We start from the raw sequence: 27,465 nt of genomic DNA, 5'->3' as shown, positions 1-27,465 counted from the left end.
ATCCCCCCTTGAAGCCCCCTACATATACGAAACTTCGTACTCGACACATCCATCTTCGTCCATCTGTTGGTGTTGTAAGACCGTCCCGTCCGCTCATTTTTCCTTCGGCCGCACGCACCTGCTGCTTTTTGCCTTCGAGTCGCCGTGCTCCCTTCGACATCGGTCCACGGTTCGGTTCAGTCCACTCCTTTGTCCTCCTACACAACGGCGACGTGCCTCGCATGCGTCCCCTTGTGTTCCCCTAAGCCACCACTCTTGTCTCCGAGGACACGCGACCAATGCGAAGGACATCTGTGTCGCTGCCGACCAAGCAACCCGCCCGAGATCCTCACGAGAAACCCGGTCGATTTGCACCAGCTCGAAAAACTGGTCTGTTTGCCAGCTTAGGAGATATGTCCCAAGCACAGAAGACCCGCTGGATGCGGACGGGCGCCATCGCCTTCTTCGTCGTCTTTCTCTTCTGGTACCTGTCTCCCAGAGGAGTCAATGTTCGCAGTCCTGGAGGTGCGCGATGCTTGAATTCCTGCGACAGAGCGATGCTAACACCTATCTCGCAGTCTCAACCGGTGGCGGTGGCCAAGTCCCGGCTGATGCCTCCTATGGCACTGAGAAGTGCTCTGTCTCCAGCTCCAATTCGAAGCCCATTGTCCAATATGTCCTGATGATCGACGCCGGCAGCACGGGATCCCGAATCCACGTCTACAAGTTCAACAACTGCGGCGCCACTCCCGAGCTCGAGCACGAGGAGTTCAAGATGACTGAGAAGTCTGTCGGCGGCCTGAGCAAGTATAAGGATGATCCCGAGGCCGCGGCCAAGACTCTCGATGCCTTGATGGAGGTTGCCATGCAGACCGTCCCCGACAAGCTCAAGTCCTGCAGCCCTGTCGCAGTGAAGGCGACTGCTGGTCTGCGTATGGTCGGCCCTGAGAACGCTCAGAAGATTCTCGACACCGTTCGCAACCACCTCGAGACCAAGTACCCCTTCCCCGTTGTTGGAAAGGAGGACAACGGTGTTGCTATCATGGATGGTGCCGATGAGGGTGTCTACGCCTGGATCACCACCAACTACCTTCTGGGCAAGATCGGCGGTCCCGACAAGAGCCCCACCGCTGCCGTCTTCGATCTCGGCGGTGGCTCGACTCAGATTGTGTTCGAGCCCACCTTTAAGGGAGCGCCCGAAGGCGGTATGCCTGAGAAGCTTGCTGAAGGCGACCACAAGTACGACCTCAAGTTTGGCGGACAGCAGTTCGAGCTGTACCAGCACTCCCATCTTGGATACGGCCTGATGAGCGCCCGTAAGGCCGTTCACAAGACCTTGGTCAACGAGATGTTCGAGAGCAAGAAGACCGATGACAGCTGGGTCAAGCAGCCCATTGTTCACCCCTGCATTGCTCCCGGCATGGTCAAGGAGGTTGAAGTTGAGCTGGACGAGGGACACCCTCTTGGCAAGGCCGTCACCTTCAACTTCACCGGCCCTTCCCAAGCCGCCCCCGCGCAGTGCCGCAACCTCGCCGAGAAGATCCTCAAGAAGGAAGAGTCCTGCAAGCTCGCTCCTTGCTCCTTCAACGGCGTCCACCAGCCTACCCTTGCCAAGACCTTCGCTCGCGAGGATGTCTACATCTTCTCCTACTTCTACGACCGCACCAAGCCTCTCGGTATGCCTGACTCTTTCACTCTTCGCGAGATGCACGATCTGGCCAACTCCGTTTGTGGCGGCGAGAAGGCCTGGGATGTGTTCTCCAGCGTCCCTGGCGCGCTCAAGGAGCTCCAAGACCGCCCCGAGCACTGCCTCGACCTTAATTTCATGATGGCCCTTCTCCACACTGGCTACGAGATGCCCATTGACCGTGAGGTCAAGATCGCCAAGAAGATCAAGGGCAACGAATTGGGTTGGTGCCTTGGTGCTAGGTGAGTGACTCCTATCTACAAATAACAGGCATCACAAACGCTAATACTTTATTTCATAGCTTGCCGCTCCTTTCTCCCGGCTCAGGCTGGAAGTGCAGAGTTGACCAGGTCAACTAAAGTCTCAAATTCTCGCACAAGACTGCACAAGCCTCCCCTGGTGTTGGCTGGCTTGTAGCATTATAGATTTTTAATTCCACGACAGAACCGGGAATGTTCGATTACGAGTTGTACAGGAGTGTCATGAAGGTCATATGGCGGGTGCAGGAACATGCATCAATACACAGACCCAAAAGGCGGGCGTTTCATGTCTTGTATGGTTTCCATGGGCATTATGGATTATAGGCTTGTTCGGACGTGACCACTTTAGAATAAAGTCGCTCACTGGATATCTTTTAAGCTTCCATCAAAGCGGTGCCGCAACCATGCCTAGCACGTCCTCAATCACGTCCTCGGGGCCCACGCCTTCGAGAATGGATTCAATGGCTTCCAGCTGGCTTCCCCACTGCATACTGCGTTCCTGTCGCGGGTGCGCTATGCGTATTCGGTGCAAGTAGACTTTTCTAACGGCCAGATGCACCAAGGCGGGTGTGACAAAGTCGAGTCGGTGTAGCGGAGCCAGGCATTTAAGCAACTGCTCTAGGTGCTTCGTCGCGGTCGGCTCGATGCCGCCGGCAACTGCGCGATGCATTCGTAGGTATGAGACTACATTCATTAGGTAGCGCAAGACGTCAACATCGATCTGGACATCTCGACTGCTCTTGGCGATGGCCGCAACATCCTGCAGCCGTCAGCATATGCCCAGACACTTGGCAAATGTAGAAACTTACGCCTTCACGGAACAGAGGGTTTTCGCTGACTGCGGGCAAATCACCGTTGATGCTTTTCTTGAGCACACTCTCGGTACTCGCCGTCTCGGCCCCATCGGCAGCATCGTACGCGTCGTCGAGATTGGGGAAACCGTCGTCCGGATCATGCCAGTGAGCAATGAAGAGGTAGTCGTTCAGGTGAAGCGTGACGTGAGCCTGGCCACCGCTTTCGGCGCCCAGGGCGGCGATGAAGAGAAACTGCTTCGGGGCCGTCTGGACGGAAGTGCGTGTGAAGATACGGCGGGTGCGGAGGAGCTCGAGAACCTGGATCTGCACGGCTCTTGGGGCGCGGTCGAGGTTCCGAGCCACGATGACATTGGCGATGGAGGAGCCACCGATGCCCTGGCCGGTCGGGCTGGTTGCCGTGACGGAGGTCAGAGGGGAGATGCCCGCGCGAGAAAAGTAGGAATCATTGCGGGTTCGCAGAGGCGAGCCTGATCTTGGTGCTGCTAGAGACTGCTGCGTGAGGATCGACGATGCAAAGTCATCCAGCGAGGTTTGCGGAGTGCAATTCACTACGGCGCATTTCAGACCGAAGGTCTTTGTTGCGATCTAAAACAGTGAGAAGTGGACCTCATGAGTGGGAAAGATGGATTGTTGGGCTCACCAGCTGTAGCTCCTCGACAAGCTCATCGAGGGCAGCGGGAGGCGTACTGACGATGCAGTGTTCTCGATTGACCAGGCACAGCAGGGCGGCCAGCTCCAAGTCGCTCAGGCCGTGGACCTTGTCCAGGAGGCCGTCTTCATCCGCCATGAGGATCTCGTCAAGTGTTGGTCGACAGTCCCATCAGCTCATCCTGGGCCACGCATATACTTGGTACACTTGCGGAGTGCTCGTCCACGATATACATGTGGTGTGAGGCGGTGACGGACGTTCTTTGCAAGTCGCTAAGACGTCCCGGAGCTACTAAAGAGAAGCTCATTCGCATGGACCGTCACTGAGAACCATGATAAAGGTGTGGCGTAGGCGTCATGCGGCCTGGCTAGGTGCCTTACCTAAGCGCCGTGCCCAAGTCATTCAATGCACCTTACCGGCCAACCACCCGCGCAGCCAACAGCGAGGGTCACAGTAGGTCTAGACGGGCTCCAGCGCCTTGGAGCACCGTCACTTGGCGTTCCTCCAGGTGCCTGCCCGCCATTTACGTCAGCCAGCTGGCACGTCAACAGCAGCATGCGCTCCTTTTCCTGGTTAGACCCAGTCCCCCAAGCAGCTCTTTGATAGGCTGAAACCTGCAAATGTGACGGGAGCTCTCAGTACCGCCTGCTTCCCTGTCAACCTCCACCATCACTTCCGTCTATCGATCATCGACCTGCACTCTACACCAACCAACCACCCCTGACGCACGACACCGATCCGTTTTCGACCACTTCGACATTCGAACCGATTCCTGACCCAGTCGCGACGCAGGATACAACTACCATCGCGCATCCGAAGGCCCGCCGACGCCCGACTTTTCCATTTACCATACATAGCGGACCCGACGCACCAGATCCACGATGTCATCGAGAAAGAAGGTCCTTCTCAAGGTGGGCTTTATCGGCGGCCCCAAACACACGTGCGGCATAATTGATTGTTTCTGTGTTGCAGGTCATTATCCTTGGAGATAGCGGTGTCGGCAAGACGAGTTTGATGAACCAATATGTATGTTTTCTCGCTGCGCTGTCTGGCGGCCCGACCAGTGGTAGCCTAGAGTACTGATTTGGCTGTTTCTACCTTTTAGGTCAACAAGAAGTTTAGTGCAAGCTACAAGGCCACGATCGGCGCCGACTTCCTGACCCGCGAGGTCCTGGTTGATGACCGACAAGTGACGATGCAGGTGGGTGACATCACGAACACATCGACGATGGAAGCAATGAACGCGTTGCTGACGGACAATAGCTCTGGGACACTGCGGGACAGGAGCGCTTCCAGTCGCTGGGTGTCGCCTTCTACCGCGGAGCTGACTGCTGCGTGCTCGTCTACGATGTCAACAACTCCAAGAGCTTCGATGCTCTGGACAGCTGGAGGGACGAGTTTCTGATCCAGGCTTCTCCCCGTGACCCCGACAACTTCCCATTCGTCAGTATCTTGAAGTGCAAGAGCGATAGGGCATGGACATTGATAAGATATTAGGTTGTCCTTGGAAACAAGATCGATGTTGAGGAGAGCAAGAGAGTTGTGAGTTTGGTGTCACCTGCGGCTACCCGCCGACAAGCTTACCATTTGATTAGATCTCGACCAAGCGTGCGATGACCTTCTGCCAGTCCAAGGGCGGGATCCCCTACTTCGAGACCAGTGCGAAGGAGGCTATCAACGTCGAGCAGGCGTTTGAAGGTTAGTGGCCTCGACAAGGTGATGCCTCAGAGATGCTAACATTGTTCGCCAGTCATTGCACGAAATGCCCTTGCTCAGGAGGAGTCGGAAGAGTTCAGCGGGGACTACCAGGATGTCATCAACATTCCCATTGAGAACCCCCGGGACGGCTGCGCCTGCTAAGCAGATTCGTGGTTGAGCAGACGGCCGAAGTTGAGCGAGCAGAGCATCCGGGCGGAACACATTTATGGGACCCGTTGTACTCGCATTCATGTTTAGTCCACGGCCCTTCACATATCCATCTTGGCCGTTGGTTTGATGTAGCATATCATGCACTGGTGTGAATGGTGTTTAGAGGTTTCTTTTTGAGTTTGAATTCACGGGATTATTCGTAGGATACCAAAGATTGCACAACTTACGTTTAGTTGAAGTTGCATGATGTTTTGCCCGGTAATGACTTACTCAAGCCGACTCGGCGATCGATGTCGCAGTTTCGGACCACACGGACGGCCGACAACACGATCCAAGGGATTTTCTCCAAGAAACACCGGCCCGAGCAGACGGATCATATTGCCGTTTCTCAGCAGACTCCGCTCAGAAGACTGGAGCCATCGCTGCGACTAAATGTAAAAGTTGGTGAGCCGGCACCAAATCCGACCTGGCGCCGGCTGCAGATTGCGCGGCGCCGTTCTTGGCTTTGTTCAGCGGCAGCAAGCCCGTCAGCCCAGCAACTCAGTCAGATGCCTCGTGTTTGGTAAACAGGCGTAAGAAAGTTATTCGCAGGGGCATATTTGAAGTAAAGAACGCGGAGGGAGGCTGAGACGTAGTGGCACGCGATCGCCCTATCGTCTATTGGTCGCTGGTATTTGGGACGAATACAGGGGCTACTGTCCGTGCAGTTGAAACTCTCCAACCTTGAAGAAACAACCCTTTGAACAACAACTGACACGAATCCCTTAAAATAAACCCACATCGTCGGATATTTGGACGACGCGCGCGACCCCGACGGAGCTTGTTGGCTTACCTTGTGGACTCCAGTGTCGTACGCGGTCCAGCGACTTGTTTCCCCAAGCAACTGCCAACGTTGTCTACTTCGCCATTGGGGAAGGACCCAAGACACACAAACCCGGAAGCAGTCAGGTCAACGGAACGGCATAATCGTGCCGACTGCATGCGCCGAGTCACCGACGACGGGACTAACGCCCGATATTGAACAAGCTTAATTCTGCGGTTCACAATTCGAGTTTGTCGTGGTCAAATGCCTGCGCCCCAGACCAGATTAGACTGCAAGACGGCCGACGATCCCTCCTGATCACCACCATCCCTTCCTTACGATCGCGAACCCGCCCTTCCCCCGACCGACGCGATGGCGCCCAGCGAGCCTATGTTGCCCGCTGCAATAGCGCCCGATCATGCACGAGATACCCGGAGATCATTCTCCAGCGCGGACCGGATGAGCCAATCCGTCGCGTCTACGAATAGGTCGAGGTCGACGGTGCGGTCCTCGGGATTGCAGGCGAAATTGGGACTGGCAGGCGTTGCAAGACGGACGTTGGGTATTTCATTACTGTTGGTGACGGTGTTATTATGGACGATATCCAACTTTCTTGCATCGGTGAGGCTTCCTTTCCTCTTTTGCAATCTTTGGCGGTGAGCGTCTGGCTAACGGCTGGCTTGTGACAGTACATCTTTTCGGACCATTCCTACGACAAACCCTTCTTCGTGGTGTATATGAACACTTCGGTCTTTGCAGTGTCCCTGGTACCCATGCTGGTCAAGTTTGTCATGCGGCACGGCATCGAGGGCCTGCGGCGCGAGGCAATGGTGGTATGGAACGAGCATAAGCACGGCAAGGGAGGCCTTAAGGCGGAGGGAGACGAAGAGGACGCGGTGGCGGGTGAGCGGCTACTGGTCGACGACGAGCCGAGCCTGGAGGCGGAAGGCTACGAGCCTAAGGTCGAGCGCATGAGCTTCCGGGAGACGGCCATCATCAGCCTCGAGTTCTGCATGCTGTGGTTCTTTGCGAACTACCTGGCATCCGCGTGCCTGGAGTACACGAGCGTAGGGAGCGTCACTATTCTGAACTCCACGAGCAGTGTCTGGACGCTCGTGTTCTGTGCGCTGATGCGGGTGGAGGGATTCACGATTCGCAAGTTCATTGGAGTGTTGGCGTCGTTGACGGGCATTGTCCTCATCTCGACCGTGGACCTCTCGGGCTCGAGTGACGAGAACCGCGGGTCGTTCCCGCACAAGACGACGTCGCAGATTGCGATTGGCGACTCCATGGCTTTTGTTAGCGCCATCATCTATGGCCTTTACGTCACCGTCATGAAGGTGAGGGTCGGTAACGAGGATAGGGTCAACATGCCGCTCTTTTTTGGCTTGGTGGGCCTATTCAACTTGGTGTTCCTTTGGCCGGTCTTCTTCATACTGCACTTCACCGGCATGGAACCGGTACGTGCCCCGTCTAACCGAATACTTACGCAGTTCTGACAGTGTCACAGTTTCAACTTCCGCCGACAGGCAAGATCTGGGCCATTGTCATTGGCAACTCTCTGTCTTCCTTCATCAGCGACATGTCGTGGGCGTATGCCATGCTGCTCACCACGCCTCTGGTGGTGACGGTCGGTCTATCTCTGACGATTCCTTTATCGCTCATCGGCGAGATGATCCAGTACTCGCAGTACTCCAGCTGGGTATACTGGGTTGGTGCGGCAGTCGTTCTCATCTCCTTCTTGTTCATCAACCACGAGAGCAAAGAAGACGAGTCGGGTGATAAGGGCCCCCAGGCAGGATCCAGGGGGGCACAGTTATAGAAATATTTGTCAATGCTAATTAAGAGGCACGAGCAAGGCCGCCGTGTAGAGCCCTAGGCGGCACCACTATGCATAGACAAGGCGTTAGGCGGGCGTACGCCAGGATCAGGTTACCTCCTGGAACGCTGATACGAGCATGATACCAAGTATCTGCTCTTTTTGGTTGATAATCCAATTACTTTGCATCGCATGTGTTTCCATAAGGACTGTTTGTCAGGTGAGCCGGATCGAAAGCGAGCGGCACATTTAAGCAGCTTGGCACTCCCAGCTACACGCTTGTCTTGCTGCAATGCGTCTTGGCATCTACTAGTACCACGCAACGCGCCATCCAACGGAAGACTCGGGGGAGCTTCACACGATGAGCAGTGGGCATCTGCAAGTCACGCAGCGGAGAGAACACGAGGAGCGCTTCGGGTCATTGGCTGCCCGAGGGCGAGCGAGATTATTGACACACCAGTCGGCCCCGGAAGGAGAAGAGGGCACAGCCGAGGGCGGGACGGCCTGCATGAGACGGGATTTCTGAGAATTCCATGGTCCGGTTTTCCCAAAGACGATGTTTGCTCCTTTCGGGGTGTGATCGACGGGAAAGGAGCCGCGCAACCGGATTCGCCTCCCTTGGCCTGTGTCCTGCTGTTTTTTTTTTTTTTTTTCCTGTCGTCAACCCCACCAAAGGCGAAGGTTTGCTGGGCTCCCCCCTGCGCTGATAGAGTTACGGGAATGCTGAAAGTATGTTGAGTTTAAGCCTTTTGGGTGTTATTTACGTGGTAGCACGGTTGTAACGTGGGCAGACAGATTTGTGCTGGTGACGATGGAGAGTGCGCTGAAGGCCAGCGACGTTTCTAAGCACGGGCTTGAGAGGTTCCTTTGGGGAAATGCAGCTTGAAGATAAGACCGATCGTGTGGACGATGTTGGGCAGAAGCAGTGGCTTGACATCCGTGGGTGATGGCCTGCCAAAAAGCCGATCGCTGGGAGAGAGCCTTCCTTCTGCAGAGGGGGCGCTACTTTTAGGTACCTTAGGTGAGGTCTCGGGTCTCGTTTCTTCCTTGGGGCTGTCTCTCCCAGCTTCCAGGTTCTCTGCGCAAGCCACGCCACAGGGCCATTCTTTGCCCGCCGAGTCCAGCGTGTTTTGCTGTGTCTTCCAGCGCAGAGACGCAGAGACGCAGAGTCGCAGAGGCACAAAGTTCCAGAGAGGCCCAGGCCGATGGGGAAAAGTGGCCCTACGGGGCGAGACCGCGCACAATGGCACCTCTCAAGACCCCTGAACCTGAACTCGAACCTGAACATGTCGGGTCGGCCATCCGCTGTCCTGTCACTTTTCCAGGCCCCCCTCGCCATTCCCCCGCTCCCCTCTGTCAGTGTTCCCCGTTCCCCTCTTCAAGGTTTCCCTGGGCGTGGATCCTCGTCAGTTTGCTTGCTCACTCCACGCGCGCGCATGTTATCGCCTCTTCCCAAATTTTCTTTTGATCCTCAAGTCGTCGAATGGTCTGTGTGCCGATCAGCAATGAGTGATCAAGTTCGCCCCCCGAGCGGATCGGGGGCTCTCCAGAGTGTGGCAGTGAAGTCGTTGGTCATGGACCCCATCCCATCCCGTCTTTTGGAGCTGGTCTGAAGCGGGAGTGGCCCACGGGAACTAGACTCTGGCCGTAAAGAAAGTCGACGAGACCTTTGTGGCTCCGTCAACTTGGGAATAGCACTTCCGCAAGACAAGAGAGACATGAGCTCATTTTTGTTCCTCGACAAACCAGCACAAACAAACATCTGAATCATCTTGACCGAACTCGTTGGATATTCTGCCCGCCCGCGTCTGCTCCAAGATTTAGGCGCACAACTCAACGTGAGCGCAAGGTAGCCTCACGCTTCCTGCCATACCAGCGCTAGCTCCTTTTCCAACCCCGTTGACCCTGTTCCTGTCCGGTTTCTTTTTGGGGCACTATTTCTTTCCTCCCCTTGTCAAATACGCATGTGGAATATCCCGGTGTATTCCCCTGTAAACCCGGCGCAGAAACAGACGCCAGGCCGAGAGAGTCCTGGTCCCATCTCGCGCGCATCGCATCGGGCCCCGGGTGACCTTTCTCTACCTTAACCCCGGGATTCCAGAACCTCTGTTTTTTTTGTTCTCTCTCTTGCTGCCTTCACTCTTTCCCTCACCCGTACTTTCTCCTGGCACCGTCGCTGCCTCCTTCTCGCAAGAGCTACTTTGATTCTGACCGGCTCGTCGGCCTCGAGCTTTTCCATGCCTTGGCGGGAGCGAACGAGACAAGAGGCAACCCGATCACTGGACCGCACCGTCTGCCAAGGATCGACGCTACGGCTGCCGCTTCCAGTTGGTTTCTCATCTACGTCTGTTCCCTTCCCTCCTTCTGTCTTGTTTTTTTGCATTACACCTCCAAGTCACCCAGAGCAGTAAGGAGCGGCGAGGACCAAGTCTTCTAGGGCTGCCATTGGCCTGCCTTTAGCCAAAGCAAGCCACATCTTCTGTCGTTGAACCACCGCAAAATACCAACCGCCCTCCTTCGATACCTACATCTCTTCAAAAACGAAACATCTGTTACTGTCCTGACAACAACCTGTCTTCCGAGAAGATATTACCTGGTGTTGTCAGAGGACGACGTCGTACTTCTCGAGACCGATCTGCACACCTACAACCTACGCTACCAATCTGCAACCCACACGCCTTCTATAAGTTGTCGTCCAACGCCGTAACTCCTCCACGGGGGGCTTTGTTGCAAAAAAAACGCCACGGCAACGCCGTGATTATGGCTCCAACATCCGCGCGGCCGGCCGGAGAAATCCAACGTCCCCTGGCCGAGTCCATCGCCGCCGCAACTCGCTCCGTCCACGCGAAGCTTAACAAGCTGATCATCGCCCGCCTCCCGCTGGCGATCCCTCCCCTTTCTGCCGACCCCTCCATCTACGTGTCTGGCCTCCTTCATATTGCACCTATCTACATTGCTTTCGAATCAGTATGGAAAGACATTGTGGATTCCGTTCCGGTAGAGTCACGAGATGGAGGCGACGTTCTCGACGACTTACTTCGTGTTCCCCACGACGAACCCGGGTCGATACATAATGTCAACGCCTCTCAAAACATGCGTTCGATATTGAAGTCTCTTTACTTACCAGAGCTCATGCGGTCTGATCGGTTGCGGTCAGACATTGGTTTCCTCACTGGATGGTCCCCTGAGATGGTAGACGAACAACTGAAGACAGTCTCCAGCTCCGGACGTCTCGCCGAGTTCACACGGCACGCGAAGCGCACCATCGAGAAGAAGCCCCACACCGTGCTCTCGTACTCCTATATCCTGTTCATGGCACTCTTCGCCGGTGGAAGGTTCATCAGGGCCACGCTCGAGTCTGCAGGTTCTGACTTTTGGGGGCAAGTCCCATCGCCGATTCCGCCACTCGGGACGAAGTGTCAACCTCGACAACCAGCAGAGACCGATCCCCTTGGAGCCATTACCATGGGACCTGTTGACCTGTTGCGAGGCGAGCCTGGAACGCTGGAGATTGGGGCAAAGCATGCGCGGCACACGCTTCCCCTGAGCTTCTTTCACTTCGCCACTGTTCTCGACGGGGAGGATCTGAAAAAGGAATTTAAGAAACGGCTTGCAGAATCCGAGGCACAGTTTACGCCGCGGGAAAGGCACGACATCATTCAAGAGGCCATTTGCATCTTTGACAACATGCTGCTTCTTGTCAGCCAACTGGACAACGTGTGCGATACAAACTTGGATGATGTGGCTGGCCTGGGTTCCTGGGCACCACTTGGCTCTGGTCACCGTCTGCGTGACAGCGTGGTGATAGCCCGCGAGAGAAGAGCGCAGGCATCTGAAAGAGAGTCGGGGGATAGTGAAAGGTCGAGCACGTGGCTCTGCAAGCACGCAAGACAGCAAAAGTCCGAAATGGGAGAAACATTTGACGCAGGCAACTTGGAGGGCTACGCACCAGCCGGCTGTCCAGCGTCTGGATCTATAAAGTTCGATGCGAAGCTACCGATTCCTGACAGGAAAGGCACCGGCAAGACGCCCTCGACACATGGTGCGGCTACTTCACAGTCGCCGATGGCCAAATCTCCAACCGGCTCACGTTTGTCTACTGCTCTATTTTCCAACATTATTCTCGTGGCGGTACTAGCGGCGATTGTGGGTATATATTTCTTTGCTAGGAGACCTGTACATAAGGGTTTACCGGTGGAGGGTGATGAGATGGCACTATGACGATGCATAGCATGAGGAGCTTGGCGTTCAGGAGCGTTTTTGTTCAGGATACCACATGGGATAATATACGATACCCCCTCGTTGCTTTCTGGAGTTTGGGTATGACGGGTTTTCGTCAGACATGTGTGAACGGCAGATGGGTAGAGCAGATTCAGATTGTCAGGTGCCAGATGAGCGCCGGTGATGAATCAAGTATCCTCATAACCTACGTATCCGCGCATTCCGTAAAACGCGTACATCATCTCACCACATACGACTTCCAAGGCACCGGGGTATGTGGAGCGTTCTCGTTCGTCAGCCAGCAAGCACCCTAGGTGGACAAGCGGCCCAGTGGTCAGGACAAGCGCAGTGCGCAGTGCCCTGGTGATTACGGTCCTCCCGTGGGAGTTTGAGGATCCAAGTTAATCCTTTTGCCATTTTGCTTCGTCTGCCACATTCCTTTTCTCCTCTTGGGAATTTCTTCTTCGTTTCTTGTAATCGGTGTCACAGACACGCCCCTATCTATCTATCCCCGACAACAGCAACAGCGAGCGACGCCTTCCGTGAGAGGTCTGCTCACTAGCCATCACACACATCACCTCACGGTCTGCCACAAATTGTAGTGACATTGTCTCATTATAACTGCCAACGAGGCTCCAAGTCGTCTACCGAAGGAATAAAAGCCCAACAGAACCAAAGGTATCTCTAGTGTACTCCTAATGCCAATGCCGATGCCGATGCCAAACCCGCGGTGTCCTGAAATGCACCCAATAAAAAAAAACGCATGCAACGTGTGTACAAAAGCCAGAAAACTTTTCCTCTCCCCTCGTGAGGTGGTGTGTATCCGTCCATCGATCCTTCTTCATAAGTGTCATGAGTCAAAAGGGTCAAGCACGCCGCTCGTTCAGCATTCGGAATGCATGTCATCGTCCATGTCCCAGTCCTCCGAGACGTCAGCGTACCCCGACATGTGCCGTCTTCCGCCAAATTCTCCGCCCGTGCGGAGATCCCACGCCGGACCGCACCCACCCGTGGCGGCGTCGACGCTGTTGTCGTCGCCTTCTTGCCAGTGCCGCGCCATGTAGTCGTCCGAGATGGTGACGAGCTTGCCCTCGTTGGTCCAGCTCAAACCCGTGACTTCACGGCGGTGGCCGCGGATCAGGGGCGTGCCGTTCCTGACGATGGGCACTTGGCCGGTTGTCGTTCTGGAGTTGCCGGCGGCGGCGGCGGTCGTGGGCTCGACAGCGGCCGAAAGGTGGCTTTGGGTGTCCCAGTGCTCTCTCATCGCGCGCTCGTCGGTCGGGAAGAGGAGGGCGCACTTATCGCTTCCGACAGCCAGGAGTTCCGTACCGGTAATAGAGACGGGGCGGACGGCGCAGCGCACGTAAAACGATTTTACGTGGAACATGTCGTGCTTGAATCCGTACAGGGGCCCGAGACCTTGCGCTGCTGTGCCGGCCTTTTGACGCGGAGGACGGTCGGAGAGTTCCGGAGCGTGGCCGAGCATGAGGTGGGAGGTGGAGTAGGCGTAGACGGTGTTGTCCTTGCAGACGGCGTATAAGCGGGCGGCGTCGCTGCTGAGGGCGAGTGAGGTGAGGCCGTAGGGGCGCCATCGGTGGGTTGCGGGCTCGGCAGTCACCGCCAGGGGAGTTGCGTCGGGGCGGTTCCGGGGGGTGATATAGCGGGTGTCCCAGAGCTTGATGCAGGCATTTGCTTCGGAGGCGGACAGGAGGAGGTGCTCGCGGCCCGGGGGCATGTATTGCAGGGCCGTGACCGACGCGGGCGACGTGATACCCTCGACGGTTCGGGCGTGAGCGCCGTCGATGGTGTTGGTTGTTCGCGCCCAGAGGGGCGAGAGGCTGCGATTCCTGTGGAAGACGCCTTCCGGGCCGCGAGTGGAGAAGGCGGCGGCCGGGGCGGCGCAGCAGCGGAGGTCCCAGATTTGAATCTTGCCGTCTCGGTCGGACGTTGCTATTACGCTTCCATTCGCCCTCCCTGGTTGGAACTCGACACGGCGCATTGACTGGAAGTGACCACCGTTGAGCTCGGCGGCGACGGACTGGGTCATGACGTCGAAGATCTTGCCGGAGCGGTCGCCGCAGGCGCTCACGAGGCGGAGGTCATCATCTGAGAAGGCGAGGTCCATGATGGCGTTTTCATGGCCCTGCATAATGATGTCGACCTTGGCTTTGGGGGTCTCTCCTACCTGAGTTGTGGTGGTATCGAAGAAACGGATGAAACCCTCCTCATCACCGATTGCTGTGAGAGGGGCATCTGCAAAAGTTAGACTCGTTGCATTCGAGACAAATGAGGGAGGCTTACTGTGACAGCTCGCCAGACTGAAAGGAATAGTATTCGATTGAGTCAGATGCGCGTTGATCATGTGTGTATCGGTGCCCTTGCTCCAGAAGGATGCAGTCGTAGCTCGTGAATCTGAGTATGATTAGAAAAGTTACACAGGAAGCCTGAGAAGAAACTCACCAAATGCGGGATACTCGAGATGTTGCCGACCTGGCCGGGGGGTGCTCCCTTGTTCGCGAAGCAGCAATTGAGCCTCGAATCCGCGATTGCGAAGTTTGATCACAGGCTGTGGGTGATATGACGGTTCAGGCTGCGGTCCATCAGCTCTTGGCTCTCATGTCGCCAGGGTGATTCAACTTACAGATTTCTCCTTGGAAGGCTGGAGGGGCTTTGTAAGAGACGACAGCGGCTTTCCTTTTCCAGATGCCTGGACACCCGCGCGGTTGCACTTGAAATAATCAATCTGATCAAAGTCAGCAATTGCGATCTCTAAGAACCAGCGTTACACGCACCAGGGTAGACCTTGGCCTCAGACCCTCGTATGCCGCAGTCGCAAAGTTGCTGGCAGTCAAGGAGCTGAGCTTCCGCGCAAACTCATCCGGTGATGTCTGCGGTCCAGTCGGATATCTTCTTCCCAAGCGCGGCAGCTCAGGGCCGGTGGGAGAGTGCACATCAGGAGAACCAATCGCCTGGTCCTCCACGTTCTCAACATTCTCCAACAGAGACCTCGCGAGAGGGCTTCGGCCAAGGGGCGCCTCATCATCCTCCAAATCCTCCAATTGTGTTCTTGACAGTTTCGTACTCGATCCTCGGGCCGGCAGCGGCAACTTCATGGGAATCGCATGAACAACGCCCCTCTTCCTCTTTTTTGGCCCGTCCTCGCTACCAAAAGGCGACAGAAGGCTCGAATTCGATGTCGGCGAAATCGGTTCCGGAGCTCCCAGACTGGATCGTGGTGGCGTCTGCTGTGCGTTAATCGCAGGCCCGCCCATCTCGGCGAGGACCGGCCTCGAGCTCTGAGAGGACATGCCGCGCGGCGTGAAGAACCGCGTGAACTTTCGAGGCGTCAGAATGGCCTTGCGTTTCTCCTTTCGAATGTTTCGCGGGGGTGGTGATGAGGGGAGCGTGGGCGAGGAGGCGGGGACGAGGCCATCGCTCGGCGGCGGGCTGGCCATGCCGCCGTGGTAAACCATGACGAATGTGGATTTATTGGGTTTCTCGTGTAAGTCGTCGGTATACGTTTAAAGTAAACAAACAACGAACAAAAAAGAGAGTGTTTCCAGCGTAAAATCTGTCGTTCAGAGTCTAGGGAAGAAAACTTCAATCGTGGGATCGACTGTGTGCTGGGGTGGTGAATGGCAGGGCCTGAGGGATGGGGCGGAGGAGGCGAGCTCGTGTCTGACGTCGGGTCTTTACCAGATTCAACCACCAAAAATGTACTTTGAACGCGCGATGGTGTCGCGCGCGCGCGTGTCGACGCGGAAGACCCACCCCTGGCCGGGGTTCCTGTTTAATTGATTTTTGGGTGGTTTCCCGCTCCGGATTCGCGGGTCCAATCAGATGAGAAGGGCCCGCACGTCAAAGCTCCAGGCCAGGGAAGACCCACCTTGCTCGCATTATCTCCACGTGACCGTTATCGGGTCTCAAAAATTTCGAGAATTTTTGGCCATTCAGGCGGCGGGGGCCTTTTTTCAAGGGTCGGTTTCTTCACTGCAGAGCGAAGCGGACGGACGGTACGCCCAAAAGTTTGGATTTCTCTCGAGTTCCGCCGTCGCCGCCCCGTTCGACAAGATGGCGATCCAGAAGAAGCACGGAAAAGGACGTTTGGATAAGTGGTACAAGCTTGCCAAGGAGAAGGGATACCGTGCCAGAGCTGCGTTCAAGCTGATCCAGCTGAACAAGAAGTATGGCTTCTTGGAGAAGAGCAGGGTCGTCGTCGATCTTTGCGCTGCGCCAGGCGTAAGTTTGTTTTCACAAGAAATGAATGTTCCAATGTCATTGTTGCGTGCAGTATCTAACAAGCGCATGTCTAGTCATGGTGTCAAGTCGCAGCCGAGACATGTCCCGTCGGCGCGTTGATCGTCGGTGTCGATTTAGCCCCCATCAAGCCGATCCCCAAGGTCATTACCTTCCAGAGCGATATCACCACCGACAAATGCCGAGCCACGATCCGTTCGCACCTCAAGACCTGGAAGGCCGACTGTGTCCTCCACGATGGTGCGCCCAACGTCGGTACCGCCTGGAACCAGGACTCCTTCAACCAGGCCGAGCTGGTGTTGCAGTCCATGAAGCTGGCAACGGAGTTCCTGGTCGAGGGCGGCACGTTCGTCACCAAGGTGTTCCGCTCCAAGGACTACAACCCGCTGCTGTGGGTGTTCAACCAGCTCTTCACAAAGGTCGAGGCCACCAAGCCGCCATCGTCGAGAAACGTGTCTGCCGAGATCTTCGTCGTCTGCAAGGGCTACAAGGCGCCCAAGCGCATCGACCCCCGGTTCCTCGACCCCCGCGCCGTCTTCGCCGAGCTGAAGGACGCGGCACCGAACAACGAGGCCAAGGTTTACAACCCCGAGGTGAAGAAGCGCAAGCGTGAGGGTTACGAGGAGGGCGACTACACGCAGTTCAAGGCCGTCTCGGCCAGCGAGTTCATCCAGACCGTTGACCCGATTGCGATCCTCGGCAGCGCAAACCAGCTGTCGTTTGACCAGCCGAACAACGGCGACGTTGCGCTGGCGGCTCTGGACAAGCTCCCCGAGACCAATGAGGAGATCCGCAGGTGCTGCGCCGATTTGAAGGTTCTTGGAAGAAAAGAGTTCAAGATGCTGCTCAAGTGGCGTCTCAAGGTCCGCGAGATCTTTGGCTTCCCCACCAAGAAGTCGGAAAAGGCCAAGTCTCTCCAGGAGCAGGTCGCCGGCGAGGAGGTGGCCGAGGTCGAGGACATGGACGAGGAGCTCCGGATCCAGGAGGAGCTGGAGGCGCTCAAGAACAAGGACGACTCCAAGAAGAAGAAGGAGAAGAGGAAAGAGAACGAGAAGAAGCAGAAGGACATCGTGCGCATGCAGCTCAACATGGTGGCGCCCATGGATATCGGTATGGAGCAGTCCGGACCCCTCGGCCCCGACTCCATGTTCGCGCTCAAGACGGTCGACAAGGCCGGCGGCGTGAACAAGATCGCCAAGGGCAGGATGGCCATCCTGAAGGAGAACGAGAAGAAGAAGCAGGAGCAGGAGTCCGGAATCTCGTACGGGTCAGACGACGACAGCGAAGACGAGGCCGAGGACCGCCTCGAGCGCGAGCTCGATGGCATGTACGACCAGTGGAAGGAGCGCAAGGCGGCAGCGGATGCCAAGTGGCGTGCCAAGCGCGCGCGTGAGGAGCACAATGACGAGGAGTGGGAGGGTGTCTCGGCCGACGAGCAGAGCGACAGCGACGAGGAGTTTGAAATCGAGTCGGGCAGCGACGACGAGTCGGATGAGGACGAGGACGACGGCGACAAGCCCCTCGTCACCGACTTGGACAACACCGCGGAAGACGGCGACCTGTCGAAGCGCGCGAGGAATTTCTTCAGCCAAGACATCTTCAAGGATATCCCTGGCGTCCTGGACGAGCCCGAAGATGATGGCATGGACGGTGTTGAGTACACCAACGGAGCCGAGTCCGATGAGGAGGAGGCCAGGCCTTCTAAGAAGGCCAAAAAGGAGTCCAAGGCTCAAAAGGCCAAGGACGAGAAGAAGGCCAAGGAGGACAAGAAGAAGGCTGTTGCGAAGGAAGAGGAGGACGAGTCCAGCGAGAGCGAAGACGACGGCGGTTTCGAGGTTGTCAAGCACAACGAGGAGGACTGGGAGAACCAGGAGAAGCGCAAGGCGGACGGCAGACTAGGTAAGCTCTCTCTCACATCACCCCCCAGAACTCATGCTAACCCCCATCGCCAGATATCGACATCATCACCGCCGAGGCAATGACGCTCGCGCACCAGCTCGCGACGGGCCAAAAGACGAAGCACGACGTCATCGACGACGGCTTCAACAAGCACGCGCTCAAGGACCGCGACGGGCTGCCGGACTGGTTCATCGACGACGAGGGCCGGCACGACAAGCCGCACAAGCCCATCACCAAGGCGGCGGCGGCGGCGATCCGCGAGAAGCTGCGCGCGTACAACGCGCGCCCGATCAAGAAGGTGCGCGAGGCCAAGGCGCGCAAGAAGTTCAAGGCCGCGCAGCGCCTGGAGAAGCTCAAGAAGAAGTCGGACCTGCTCGCCAACGAGGAGGGCATGACGGAGAAGGAGAAGGCGGAGAGCATCGCCAAGATGATGGCCAAGGCCGGCAAGGTGAAGCGCAGGCCCAAGCCGACGCTCGTCATTGCCAAGGGTGAGTTTTTCTTTAGAAATCCTACAGAAAATGCAATGCTAACGTGCTGCTGCAGGTGTCAACCGTGGTGTCAAGGGTCGTCCCAAGGGCGTCAAGGGACGCTACACTATTGTGGATTCGAGAATGAAGAAGGATCTGAGGGCGCAGAAGAGGATAGCCAAGAAGAAGAAATAGTCGTCGCTGCAGTTGTTTTGTTAATCATACCCCGAATCTTAGATGGCGAGGAAAATGATAGAGTTCATGGTAATCAAAAAGCAAACATGGGAACGGAAAGACATCACGAGTATTTGACGATTGTGTTTCTGTTTCTGTATATGTCTTGCTCGTTCGAAAGACCCTGGCCGTGTGCCTCTGTGTGATCATCTGAATCGTCTTGTCCATAAGGTGGGACAATGCGTGGACGAAGCATGTCTCTGAGGGCCTCAAGACATGCATGGTATGAGAGGATCTCGAATGATGCCAAGTCGAGCAAGTTGGGATATAATCATACTTCACATTATCGTAAGTCTTGTAACTAGATAACTCGTCCCGCTGCCCTGAAAAGCGTACCTCTATCGACGGATGAAGGGAATCATAAGTGAGAAGGACAATGCCGCCGCCAAAAAATAACAAACAATCAAAAACCCTATGCCAAACACCGTGGTTCGTACTTTACAGCATCCTGAACAAGATGGATGGACGACGCGCAGAAACAAACGCAAACCTCCCGTCTTTTTTTCCAGGAACGTCTAGCCCCCTCGTCGAGGTGTTCCCCTGCATCTTGACATCGTACAAGTGTTCGGTATTTACCGCCGTCCGCAAAGAACCCATGAGAAAAAAACACCCAGGTAACGCCGTTTCTTCGTCTGCGAGCAAGCCGGAAATGCAAAGTTGCCGCTCCGTCGTGTGAGTACATTGATTCGTACGCTTCTCCGGCCATCGTGTAATTGGAGAGGAGAGTCTGTCCGCGCCCGTCTATTCGTCCTCTACCTTGATCCTCGGTCCTTGGTCAGGGGCTCGCGGGCCCAGCATCCAATCCTGCATGGCCAGCCACTCGCTCCAGCTGGACTCGGCGCCTTGGATCTCCTTCTCGGTGACGTTTTGCAGGGGTCTGAGGAAGGGGACTTGCTGCTCGCCGTCCATGTCGTAATGCGTCTTGACTTTGAGCCAAGTTTCGCTCTTGGCTGCGAACATGTAATTACGACGCTCGGCTTCATGCATGGGCCCAATACCGGCCATCCAGTCGTCGCCAAAGAAGCCGTGTAACACGGCGGGATAGTCGAAGCCGGTGGCCACCAGTCGGCGAATGTACGGCGTCAGTGTCGTGTAGGTGGCTGATGGTAACTGGGCGCCAAGTGGCAACTTCCCAGCTGCCCGGGCGGTAGACGGAGTTGACGGCCCGGGCCCGGCAGGGGATGAGGGCCCGGTTTGCTTTGATGAGAGGACCGGGTTGTGCGGCTTCTGGAAAGGCAGCTGGATGTTGACAAAGGCAGCCACTGCCTGGATGGGCCCTGTGTACTGGGCGTGATCCAGAAAATAGCGTAGGCAAGACTGGAACTTTGGATACCACTCGAAGATGTCGAATTGAGACTCTTGGAACGGCTGCAGAGGAGGCCCGTTGAGCTGCGGTGCACCTGGATGCCCGGTGAAAGAGTGGCCTACCTGTGCATACTGGAACTGGAACGACGATGAGCCAGCGGATGAGCCGCTTGAGTGATGGTAGGCCATGAGGTCTCGGGGCAGGATGCTGCTGCTGCTGATTCGTGGCAGAGTACCGAGAGGGATTCGGAATTCGATTTTTTTCTGATCGGCTCGTCGGTTGTGTGTCGGCCGGGTCAAGAGACGTCAAATAACGAATGACAGACGGGGCGACGAGGGTGGGTAGACGGGTTCGGGACAATCGACTAAAGCGTCAGAATGAGACCGAGTCGGGAAGACAGATAGCAGAGCGGCCCAATCCTGCAACCTCACGTGTGGAAGTGTCTAATAACACGATGTCCGACGAGGCTGCAAGTGGCGGTTGCGATGTGTCTTCAGGCCCTGGAACGACTCAGAGTTGACAGAGAATTTGAGAGAAGTATGGTTGGAGGCACAGATCTGACGCGGATCAGGCAAGGACGACATGCGGGACGAGGAGGAGAAGGAGGAGCAGGACCACATGCGGAGCCCGACATGCATATAGATGGAGTCGGAGAAGCAAAGACGGCAGCCAACTGAATAAGGGTACGGTACCTTACTCGGACCAGGGGCTGTGTCTTTTTTTTTTTTTTTCTTCCGCTTGAAGAGAACGGGAGAGGCGGACAGCGGACAAGAGGAGACGTTGATGACGGGATCTTGACGGGATGCCAGATGGGTTTAATATACTCTGGCTAATGTGCACAGAGAGTACGGAGGCTTATGTATGTGTAAATGGTCCCTTGTTATTTTTTCCCTCCCCCTTCCTCCTTGACGTTGAAAATGGACGGGGCGCCCACCCCATGGGACAGGTACTTAGGTTGATAGGAAAGGAAGGGGAGCAAGGAAGGGAAAGAAAAAAAAAAGGGAAGAGAGAAGCGGAATGAGAGAGGTCGGAGGGTACCTCTGTACAAGCTACTAACTGCAGCAGGGGCAGAACCGAGAGAGGGTACCTACATCAGAAAAAAAAAACGACCAGGTCACCGTACCGTACCGTACCGCTCCTTGGGTTGAGATCGCGTCTGCACCCACGGCACGCCAATCCGGTGAAGCAGGAGAGGGCACACACACACACACTCACATGCATACCACCAGAAGAAAGAAAGAAAAAAGAAGGCGAGTCGGTGGAAGCGATGTATGTGTGTATGCTGTGCTGTGATGTGCTGTGCTGCGTGTGTGTAGTGTGTGTGCCTGTGTACCGCTACCGCTTCCCGTCCACTTCCCACTCGGTCCGTGGGTGAGAAAATCAGCTGAGGGAAGTACACATGGACAAGAGGTGCGGTGCGACAGGCGTGAGAGATGCGGCCACTCTAGTCGGCGGACGTCTCGCAAGTAGTCAGGAATCAAAAAGAATAGGTATCAGCCAAGCACCAAGGCACGGTAGACCGGTCGGTAGGCTGGCCGGTAGGTTTGGGATAGCGCGTTGCCATCCCGTTGATAGTGTAGCTAAATAAGTGGGAAGTGGCTAAGGTGAGGTTATGAGAGGTTAGTCGTTGGCGCAGGTCAGGTAAGTCAGGTAAGGCTTCATGACTTTTGCTTGACCGAGTGTGCGCGCAATGGGTGTTTCGCCAGGGAGCGTGAGAGTTGGACAAAGATGGGATGGGGGACGGGGGGACGGGGGGACGGGGATGGGAGGACTCACTCGGTGACGGCAGCAACCACACTAGGGGACTGGACTTGACTGGGAGGCGTGTGGGTAAGGTATCCGGGAGTGACCGGCTGATGATTGGCGCGAGGGGCAGGGGTGGCGCCGGCTTTCTCAGGGTCTGATCTGAGGTGGTGTTGGTGAGAGTGTGGAAATAGTGTTTGCGCCGGCTTGTCCGTCGTCGTCAACATCGGACGAGATGATGGCACGGAAGAGTGGAGGTGGAGCCCACAGTTGGCGGTAAGGATGCGATGCGATGCTGGTGTGTTGCTTGTGCTCGTTGTGGACGGTGAGAGGATGGACATCCATCCGTTGTCAAGTGAAGGTGGATAATGATACAAGCGGAAGCGAACACTTGGTGCCTCAGCTCTTGGGTTGACGATGGCGGGTAATTACCACCGCCTTGGACAAGCTACTTGGTTAGCCAAGACGTCGAGGAATGCAAGACAAGACGGCCTTGACGAGATCATAGACATGAAGGCAGGGCATTCCGATCAGAAGGGGCAGAGGGGAGCCCGACTTCGAGGAACCAGGTCAGACAGAGAGAGACAGGCACACAGGCCAGAGCTAGAACATCTCAGGTCGGGGCAAAGCCGAAGAAAATATGGATCGTTATGTGCAATATCTGGGTGGTGACATCCCGTCAGCCGCTCGGCGGAGGAGTCGATATCGAGCCTACCTAGCCCCGGGCCTGCTGATTCTGCGAAAAATGATGCTCCAGACAGAGGAAGAAAGAAGCCGCCTTGACGATAGATAGTTTGTAGTACGAGCAAGTACCGTACCTAAAGTAAAGTCAAGATGGGCAGGAACAGGTACGGGTAGGTGAGCACGGGCGGTTGCCCAGTCCATGGAATGGGGCACCGTCTGGCCATGGCTCACCGCGTCCGTGGTCAGTACAGCCCAGCAGTACCTTGCCTGCCTTGCCTGTAGATGTATTAGATGCCGTGCGCCGCGATGCGGGTGTGGTGCAGGGACGTGCCCACCGTCATCATCGGAGCCAACGCCGGCAGGGAGGTCATTGGCCCGTTGAGAGTGAGTGGGTAAAGTTAAGGTGAGATGCTGCACCGGAGGAGGATGGGAATCTAAACAGTGAGATAGATGACAATGGAAATTCAGCCGGACAGGGCAGTTTCCCAACCGGTCAGCACCTAACCACTCGCCCGGGTTTGTGGCGGACGAAGGGGTGAGGCCGGCAGAGCTACCTGCCTCAGAGTAGGTAGGTAGGTATGAAGTCGGGTCGGGTATGGGCATGGAAACAGACTTCAACTGCGATTGCTTGTTCCTGAGTAAGGTATCCGTACTTGCCATGTAATTAAGATAGATAGGTCACGGAGGTAGGTATGTACCTAAGGTACCTTAAGGTAGGCATGGAAGGAAGTGAGAAGGGGGCGTGGATTGAAATCGTCCGTGTCCTTTTTGTTTTTCTTTCCTTCTCGGACCTGGACCTGGGCCATTTCCTCTCGTACGAACACGCGCCACATCCTCATCCTCGGGACCAACCACACGCACTTCTCAATAACCTACGAGTACCCATACCTCACCCAACTCCGGCTGAAGCAAGGAATCCAGCATGAACAATGAGGGAGGCGGCTGCCACTTTCGTCCGCGATCTCGTCCCCGTCCCTGCTGCAGGGGCCCCTGCCTGCCACCTGGACGATTGCTGGGCTGCAATTGAGAAAAGGAAGGAAAAAGAAAAGAAATCTGCAGAAAAATCGAGACAGGTCAATGTCGGCGGCCACTCATGCACCTTCAAGGGCTATCATCGTCAGCAGTGTCCCTGATTGCGTGTTACCCGACTGCTACATTGAAATCTGGCAGGGAAGACACTCTCTCTTCCTCTCTCTGCGTCCATGTGTGCGTGAGTGCCCTCCCTCCCCACCGACAGGCAGTCGTTACCTTATTGACGAAGCACGCCTCACACAGTCTTGACAAGTCAGATCTTGGGCATCAGTGGACCCGGCCTCTGACAGCCTCCTAACCTCGCCGCCTATGAGAATGCCCCCGTGCCTTCATGTCTCCGTACTACCAGTTCTCTTATGTGTCTCGTGCAGGATCTCATCTTGTCGTTCTGGACTCGTTCTCTCCATCGCCAAGACATCCCGTATTTCTCGGGATACCTGAGGTATTGTTGCGTCTACACTGGCCGGGACATAGGCAGGAGGAGTAAATCTCGGGGCTCGCCTACATCTCGCCTCCTGGGCCAATCTACCCAACCCCCCAAGACCGCGAAGCAGCATATTCGTTTTTCTCAACTCCCTAGGGCGTTAACTGACGGGATATCTCGACAACTCACAGCCCGATGGGCAAGCGATCAGGGCCAAGTGAGGCCCATGGAGCAAACGCGACGGAGAGGCAGCCAATGTTTCCAGCCCTTGGAGCGAGACGTGGACGCAAGTGGTGGCTTTCCCGGCTTGCGCCAGCGTCGGCATCACTCCTGCCCTGGGCTGGCCGTGTGCTTTCTTTTTCGACGGGCGCCCATCAATTACTTTAGTATGGATGGGGCACCCACTCGTGTCTCCCCTATGAGGTGGATTCAACCGGTCACATTTCCTCACATCTCGAAAATTTGGACGATGCCCGACAGCGAGAAGTGATGATATGACCCTGACCAAGGTGGACGTCGTCATCTACCGGGACGCATCCGGACAACCAGGGGACGGAGATGGTCTCTAATCGGCGAAAAGAGCGTGTTTGTCTGCGTGTGCGAAATTCGTTTATCTTGTAATACGCAGATTGAGATTCAGATCCTCAGGGGGTGGGGAGGCAGTTGAGATTCCGTTGTCGTTATCGGCACGACGACGACGAAGAAGACCAACAACATACATCGAAAGCAAAGGTGGTCGTGATCTAAGCGCTACAGTAGCTTTCAAGTACTTGGTACATTGGCTGGCATCCCCGTTTAAGGACGGGCGGTTTGTGGAGACAACTGGCAAGGGCCTGGACCGCGCTTACCTAACACAAAGATCTGAAGTCGGAGGTAAGGAAACCCATGCCGTCCCTCAGCGCTAAGCCAGGCAGTGGCACCCCGAATTCCGCGTCCCAATCAACTTATCAAGCACGACGACAACGTCATGCAAAGAGGACAACCTTTGGGGCTCTTTTCATTCCTCCATCAGTACCAATCATCTCGCAGCTTATGCAAGCTCGATCGGAAGTGTGCGGGTCACAGTCCTCTGTTCGTATCCCGGGCTTCAGGGGAATGTTCAGGAAGCGCTGGCAGCAGTATCAGGACGAAGGGAAAATTCGCCTACGAGTCAAAGGTGACACAGCATAACGACCCCTCCGATATTTCCTCCAGTGCCCTGCTTCCTTGTCCAGCGTCAACGGCAACCCCCGCTCGTACAGATAGCTGCGAAGAAAGGCTTCAACGACGTCCTCCTGCAGGGGTCGGGCATCCCCTGTTCCGGCCGAGCTAGACGACCAGGAACCACCCTCAACTCGGAATTCCTCACCCGGCCTTCGACCAAGAACCACTAGTTGTCTCCTACACCTGTGCTGCTTGCCAGACAAGGAATACGCCACACCTCGCACGCTCTTCCTATCGTCCAGTCGCCGCATTCTCAGGCGAAAGGCAACGACGTCTAATGGATGCAAGTCAGAGTGGGATGAACTGGTGGCCCAGCCGACTAAGACCTTCTCAACTTGTCAACGCTGTTCAGTGGCCAGAATTCGCACCTTTTTAGGACCATCTCTGAGACCTCATCCTGCCCACGCCCTTCACTAGCTAGATCTATCTCACTTTAGGCCATCCATATTGCAGACTTCACGCCTATTCCGCCCTGCCGCAAGGTCCAGCTCACTCCGTTCACACCCCCCTACTGCATCGCTGATTCCAAATACTCCAGACTTGTTCATCAACGTTTATGTCATTGTTTGTCTCTGACAGGAATCTCCATCTTTTAATTCAACTGCTCTGCAAATCTACCAGAGGCGCTGTCGATTTCCATTCCCTTCCCCAGGGGGCTGGCAGCCGCCGTCGCCATCTCCCAGACGACTTGGCTAGCGATGCTCCGGAAGGGGACCTACCGAGACCTTTAGCGTTCAACCCTCGTCAACTATCTTCTGCCCGTGGTGACGGCACACTGTGGAACTGCAGTTGATCTTCAGTGCGGCATGGGGACGATGACCGCCCAAGACTCGAAGCAGGCGCGGCGCTCAGAGTTGTTGTGGCGCTTCCCGGTTTAATTCTCCGACCTCAGCTTATTACGCTCGATTGCTCTTTGGCCCGTTCCAGCGAAAATCGTCGGTGTCAGCTCACCCCGTCAGATTAGACCTGGTCTTCCAGAATAGCTCGCAGATACTTCAAGGCGTTTCTGGGTTGCCCCTCTTACTACCCAGCCAGAGATACAAATATAGATGGGACGACCAAAGCCACCTCACCGTTCGTCTAAGACAAACGATCCTTGGTAGCCAGGTGCACAGACTAGCGCCACGCTACAAGTCAGAGCGGCCTAGCATCGCGGGAGCGATCTCCAGGAACATCAGACAGCCGCTTTGCAGATTATTCTGCCCATCTCGACGAAAAGGCTGCCCATCTTGAGAGACGCCTGGAATCTCAGCATCATGGTGGCTGAAAGAGAGCCCCAGGACTCACCTCCAAGATAATGACGAATACTTACAAATTCATGACAATCTGGAAGCCACACCATATCCAGACTTCGCACAGAGAGCCGGGTCTAGGTGACACTCTGTTGAACCAACCCGCCTTCTCCTGGCTTTTTCGGAGACTAATGCCAGATAACTGTCGAAGAGATGATCTCGGGCCTGCCCTGAGACGTCCACCAGCACACCAGGCAATGTTATCGCCACCCCTCTTGTCGGATGACCGCCCGTCTCCCCGCAAACAAAAAAGTTCAGCGGTGACAGGGAGACGCTGCCGCATCTGAGAGGCATGCAAGTAGCCGACGAAGGATGCGCCAATCAGGTCTTCAATATTCGCATTCGAATACAATGCAAGGTTTGACCGAGTTGCCTCACTGGGACGTTCGTCTTGGTGGCAGGCTTTCCAGTTCGTGCGCTACATGGATTGTTCAAATGGCGGCAACCGGTGAGATCTCGGGGTCTCGAATCTACGCGCTGCATCGTTCCAGTCTGACGGTACCTTCGGAGATCTGCACAATCTGCATCTAATTCCATGAGGGACGCCTCAGCTTACACCGCATCATAGACTTGCTCGAAGTGGAGTACCACCTCCGAGCATCGCTCATGCAGGAGGCAGCACTAGAAAGACGACAATGTGTGGAAACACCAAGAAACATGGGCCGTGGGGGCGATCACTTATTTCCCTCCAGCATGACATTCACTGCCATGCATCTTGTTGTGCTGGTCGTCAATAGTCAGTGAAGATAGGAAACACGAACACCTTAATGTTCGTGGGCGTCATGATGTTGGTCTCTGACAGACCTTCGGAAATCTTGAGTCG

The 27,465-nt window shown here is 55.8% G+C and overlaps 8 protein-coding genes across 8 annotated transcripts; 5 read left to right on the top strand and 3 right to left on the bottom strand.

Annotated features, from left to right (window-relative positions):
* Positions 1 to 278: 278 nt before the first annotated feature.
* On the top strand, positions 279 to 2,025 carry GCG54_00001667 (putative guanosine-diphosphatase; the record flags this gene model as incomplete). The annotated part of the gene is made up of 3 exons (XM_045401779.1): positions 279 to 504; positions 558 to 1,908; positions 1,968 to 2,025. The coding sequence occupies 3 exons, from the start codon at positions 279 to 281 to the stop codon at positions 2,023 to 2,025; spliced, it is 1,635 nt and encodes a 544-aa protein (XP_045270508.1).
* A 286-nt stretch (positions 2,026 to 2,311) lies between these two features.
* Positions 2,312 to 3,528, bottom strand: GCG54_00001666 (uncharacterized protein; the record flags this gene model as incomplete). The annotated part of the gene is made up of 3 exons (XM_045401778.1): positions 2,312 to 2,686; positions 2,736 to 3,326; positions 3,382 to 3,528. 3 exons carry the CDS (start codon positions 3,526 to 3,528, stop codon positions 2,312 to 2,314), a joined length of 1,113 nt encoding a protein of 370 aa, XP_045270507.1.
* Positions 3,529 to 4,271: 743 nt separating this feature from the next.
* Positions 4,272 to 5,250, top strand: GCG54_00001665 (putative Ras-related protein Rab7; the record flags this gene model as incomplete). Its single annotated transcript, XM_045401777.1, has 7 exons — positions 4,272 to 4,301; positions 4,363 to 4,416; positions 4,496 to 4,591; positions 4,654 to 4,833; positions 4,888 to 4,932; positions 4,986 to 5,088; positions 5,141 to 5,250. 7 exons carry the CDS (start codon positions 4,272 to 4,274, stop codon positions 5,248 to 5,250), a joined length of 618 nt encoding a protein of 205 aa, XP_045270506.1.
* Positions 5,251 to 6,433: 1,183 nt separating this feature from the next.
* On the top strand, positions 6,434 to 7,883 carry GCG54_00001664 (putative vacuolar membrane protein; the record flags this gene model as incomplete). Its single annotated transcript, XM_045401776.1, has 3 exons — positions 6,434 to 6,682; positions 6,751 to 7,521; positions 7,572 to 7,883. The coding sequence occupies 3 exons, from the start codon at positions 6,434 to 6,436 to the stop codon at positions 7,881 to 7,883; spliced, it is 1,332 nt and encodes a 443-aa protein (XP_045270505.1).
* A 2,757-nt stretch (positions 7,884 to 10,640) lies between these two features.
* Positions 10,641 to 12,101, top strand: GCG54_00001663 (uncharacterized protein; the record flags this gene model as incomplete). Its single annotated transcript, XM_045401775.1, has 1 exon — positions 10,641 to 12,101. One exon carries the CDS (start codon positions 10,641 to 10,643, stop codon positions 12,099 to 12,101), a length of 1,461 nt encoding a protein of 486 aa, XP_045270504.1.
* An 883-nt stretch (positions 12,102 to 12,984) lies between these two features.
* GCG54_00001662 (Denticleless protein-like A) lies at positions 12,985 to 15,574 on the bottom strand (the record flags this gene model as incomplete). Its single annotated transcript, XM_045401774.1, has 5 exons — positions 12,985 to 14,354; positions 14,403 to 14,513; positions 14,562 to 14,691; positions 14,743 to 14,844; positions 14,894 to 15,574. The coding sequence occupies 5 exons, from the start codon at positions 15,572 to 15,574 to the stop codon at positions 12,985 to 12,987; spliced, it is 2,394 nt and encodes a 797-aa protein (XP_045270503.1).
* Positions 15,575 to 16,097: 523 nt separating this feature from the next.
* GCG54_00001661 (AdoMet-dependent rRNA methyltransferase SPB1) lies at positions 16,098 to 18,919 on the top strand (the record flags this gene model as incomplete). The annotated part of the gene is made up of 4 exons (XM_045401773.1): positions 16,098 to 16,340; positions 16,415 to 18,257; positions 18,311 to 18,745; positions 18,801 to 18,919. Coding segments are annotated over 4 exons (2,640 nt in total), but the record flags the coding sequence as incomplete, so codon positions are not given.
* Positions 18,920 to 19,699: 780 nt separating this feature from the next.
* On the bottom strand, positions 19,700 to 20,452 carry GCG54_00001660 (uncharacterized protein; the record flags this gene model as incomplete). Its single annotated transcript, XM_045401772.1, has 1 exon — positions 19,700 to 20,452. The coding sequence occupies one exon, from the start codon at positions 20,450 to 20,452 to the stop codon at positions 19,700 to 19,702; it is 753 nt and encodes a 250-aa protein (XP_045270501.1).
* Positions 20,453 to 27,465: the final 7,013 nt, after the last annotated feature.

This window comes from Colletotrichum gloeosporioides (assembly GCF_011800055.1).
Source record: "Colletotrichum gloeosporioides strain Lc1 chromosome Unknown consensus_7, whole genome shotgun sequence".
In the NCBI taxonomy this organism is placed as follows: Eukaryota; Fungi; Ascomycota; class Sordariomycetes; order Glomerellales; family Glomerellaceae; genus Colletotrichum; species Colletotrichum gloeosporioides.
The sequence above is the reverse complement of the archived record's forward strand: the minus strand, read 5'-3'. Positions and strand labels throughout refer to the sequence as shown.